Source organism: Malurus melanocephalus, unplaced genomic scaffold (genome assembly GCF_030028575.1).
Source record: "Malurus melanocephalus ecotype Western Australia unplaced genomic scaffold, MMel_1.1 scaffold_770, whole genome shotgun sequence".
Classification (NCBI taxonomy): domain Eukaryota; kingdom Metazoa; phylum Chordata; class Aves; order Passeriformes; family Maluridae; genus Malurus; species Malurus melanocephalus.
In genome coordinates this window covers 42,457-45,170 of record NW_026624002.1, presented here as the reverse complement: position 1 = coordinate 45,170, position 2,714 = coordinate 42,457, and the positions used below count along the sequence as shown (strand labels likewise).

The following is a 2,714-nucleotide window of genomic DNA, read 5'->3' as shown; positions in this document are numbered from 1 at the left end:
GGAAGCTGGCAGGCATTGCTGTGCTCAGTAGTACCATAAGTACATCTGTGGTGTGGTGTTTGGGAAAACTCTTTCAATCTGCATTGTCCTGGCGTGACAGAAGCGTGTTCCTAGATTTGCTGGTGGCCAGATCTGGGAGCAAAAATATCCGAGCTCCTTCTGCTGGAGACACCATGGGGCTAAAGATTCCTGTGGACAGGGATGCTCTGCACTCCTGGGCTTGGGGTTGTTAACATGTTCTCAGTCCCTGCAGACAGAAAATCTTAATGCTCCTCTAGAAAGTAACTTTTATTTCTTTCCTTTCTTTTTAATCCTGTCTGCTTACTGACATTATTTCATTGTTTTTCATTAGACCCTGGAGACGGCTGGCTATGTGAAGAGTGTCATGGTAAGAGTGACATTAATGCCATCCTCATCTCTGTGTGCTTTAAATTGCTGTTCACAGAAAGCAGGCAGGGTACAACACCACTCATTGTGCTGTCCCCATTGCCAGCAGTGAGTGTTTGATTGTCCCCAGCCACTGCTGCTGGCTTTGGGATTGGTGGCAGCAGCAGTGTCAGTGTCCCCAATGTCAGCCTTGTGCCATGTGGGTAAAATGAAAGGTTTGAGGCCTTCCCCTACAGAAATATCTATTGCCCCTTCTCTGCAATCCTGGGCCTTGCAAGTCCAGAACAGAACWTCTTTCTGAGTACTGTAAAAAATGGACCAAACTCCATAAAAAGGAAGAAATCCTTCCCTGTGAGGGTGGGCAGCCCTGGCACAGGGTGCCCAGAGAAGCTGTGGCTGCCCCTGGATCCCTTTGAGTGTCCAAGGCCAGGCTGGACATTGGGGCTGGGAGCAGCCTGGGACAGTGGGAGGGGTCCCTGTCCAGGTCAGGGCTGATATTTCAGGTCCCTTCCAAGCAGGGATTGATGATTCCAGGATTTCCTCTGACTGGAGAAGTTACTGGCAGCAGTAAATGCTCAAACCTTTCCCAGAGGCACTGGGGACCTGCAGATCCATGGAGAAGGAGCTGAGCTGCACTTGCTGAGTTCAAAGAGCCCCTGAAATGTGAGCAGTGGGGCTGTTGGGTGTGAGCCCCTTGCAGAGCCACCAAGAGCCCCCAGCCAGGCCAGGGCCAGGAATGGAGTGCCACTGTCACCCACAGACACACTGCAAGGGCACAGCCAGCTCTCAGGATAAAGCTTTATTCTAGTTTGCTTTGCATGGGCATAAAGAGCAATTTCTCATGGTCTGTGGCAAACCTGGAAGATGCTGGAGTGACTAACCCATGGCTGGTGACAGTGTGGGACAGTGGCCATGGCTGGTGACAGTGTGGGACAGTGGCCATGGCTGGTGACAGTGTGGGACAGTGGGCAGCAGTGACATCCCTGTCTGCTGCTCCCCAGTGCTGTACTGACATGGTTAATTTAAATAGTCATGGTTAATTTAAATAACTGCTCCCTGAAAACCCCTGACACGTCTCTGGTTCTTGCAGGAACGGGATAAGCTGCTAAGGTTCAGGAAGCAAAGGAAAAAAATGACAAGGATCCCTAAGGTAAAAAACAAAACCTTCTGTAGTGACATGCTGATGGACAATTTTGGGATGCTCAGAGCACCTCAGGGCCATGGGAATGGTCTGAAGAGTCTGCAAATGGGTGCTAAGCTTGAATTTGGGTGATGGTCGTTCAAGGAGTCTCACAGACTGTGTTGGGATATTCAGGAAAAATCTGGGAGGGGCAGGGACCTGTTTGCATTGCACATTCCGAGCCCTTTCCTGCCCTGCATTCACCCTGTGGGACTTGGGTGGGATGTGGTTGTCTTAAGAGGAGACAAATTTTATGAATTTGCACATCTCCAAATGATCTTCTAATGGTGCTGCCTGGAAACATGTGTCTGTTGTAAATAATTCATGATGGAGTTTAGTGCCATGTGAAAATTGCTGGTTAGGGAAGCSAGGGTTAGAGCAGAGGGAAAAGGGAGTGTTGGTTAATGAGGGCTTGGCAGGGTGTGAATGTAAATATTAACACTGCAGTGACACAGAAGGTTTAATGCCATCCACAGATGAAGAATTAGAGKGAGGTTGGAGCTAATGAATCTGTGAATAACTAATTGGGGTCGATGGGAGATAACGCCTGTCATCCTCCCTCCCAACCCAAACCATTCTGGGGTTCTGTGATTCTCCTTCAGAAATTACAAACTGCAAATTAAAACCAAAAGCCAAAATCCTGATATGTTTTTGTAAACCATCAATAAAAAATCTCTTTATATCTATGAAGTTTATCTTCAGCTTTCAAGCATTTACAGTAAATCTTTATTTGCCACCACTGCCCTCATTCTTTAAAAAAAAAAGCAGCTTTGAGTGGAAAACTGCATTTCTTCAAACCATAAACACATTGCTGTGGTGATTGACTTCAAGTTTTCAAGTAAAATACTTTTTGAAAAGTATTTTCAAAATGCTGAAGTTGTGGTGCTGAGAGGAGGGACAACGATTAAAAGATATTTCTGTGCACAGCTCTCCCCTCATGCTGAGGTGAACACTCAAAATAAAAAGGGKGCTCAGCCATAGAGAAATCAGAAGGAAAACGCAGTTAAAAAGGCGGGGTCTGGGAGGCTGCACAGATGGGTCAGTTCAGGGATTCAGACAGTTTTAGGAGCTGTTTGAGCTCTGTCATGGGGTGAGAGATTTTATAAATATGTGTGTGAAGGATTGGGCCAGTTCAGGAAGAGCTGCA

General features: G+C 47.1%; 1 protein-coding gene across 1 annotated transcript in view; it reads left to right on the top strand.

Annotated features, from left to right (window-relative positions):
* JAKMIP3 (Janus kinase and microtubule interacting protein 3) overlaps positions 1–2,714 on the top strand; it is a 43,616-nt gene that overhangs the window by 20,555 nt on the left and 20,347 nt on the right. The window contains exons 9-10 of the mRNA XM_057385005.1: positions 353–388; positions 1,478–1,537. Coding sequence (XP_057240988.1) covers positions 353–388; positions 1,478–1,537 — 96 coding nt within the window. The remainder of the gene's footprint in view (positions 1–352; positions 389–1,477; positions 1,538–2,714) is intronic.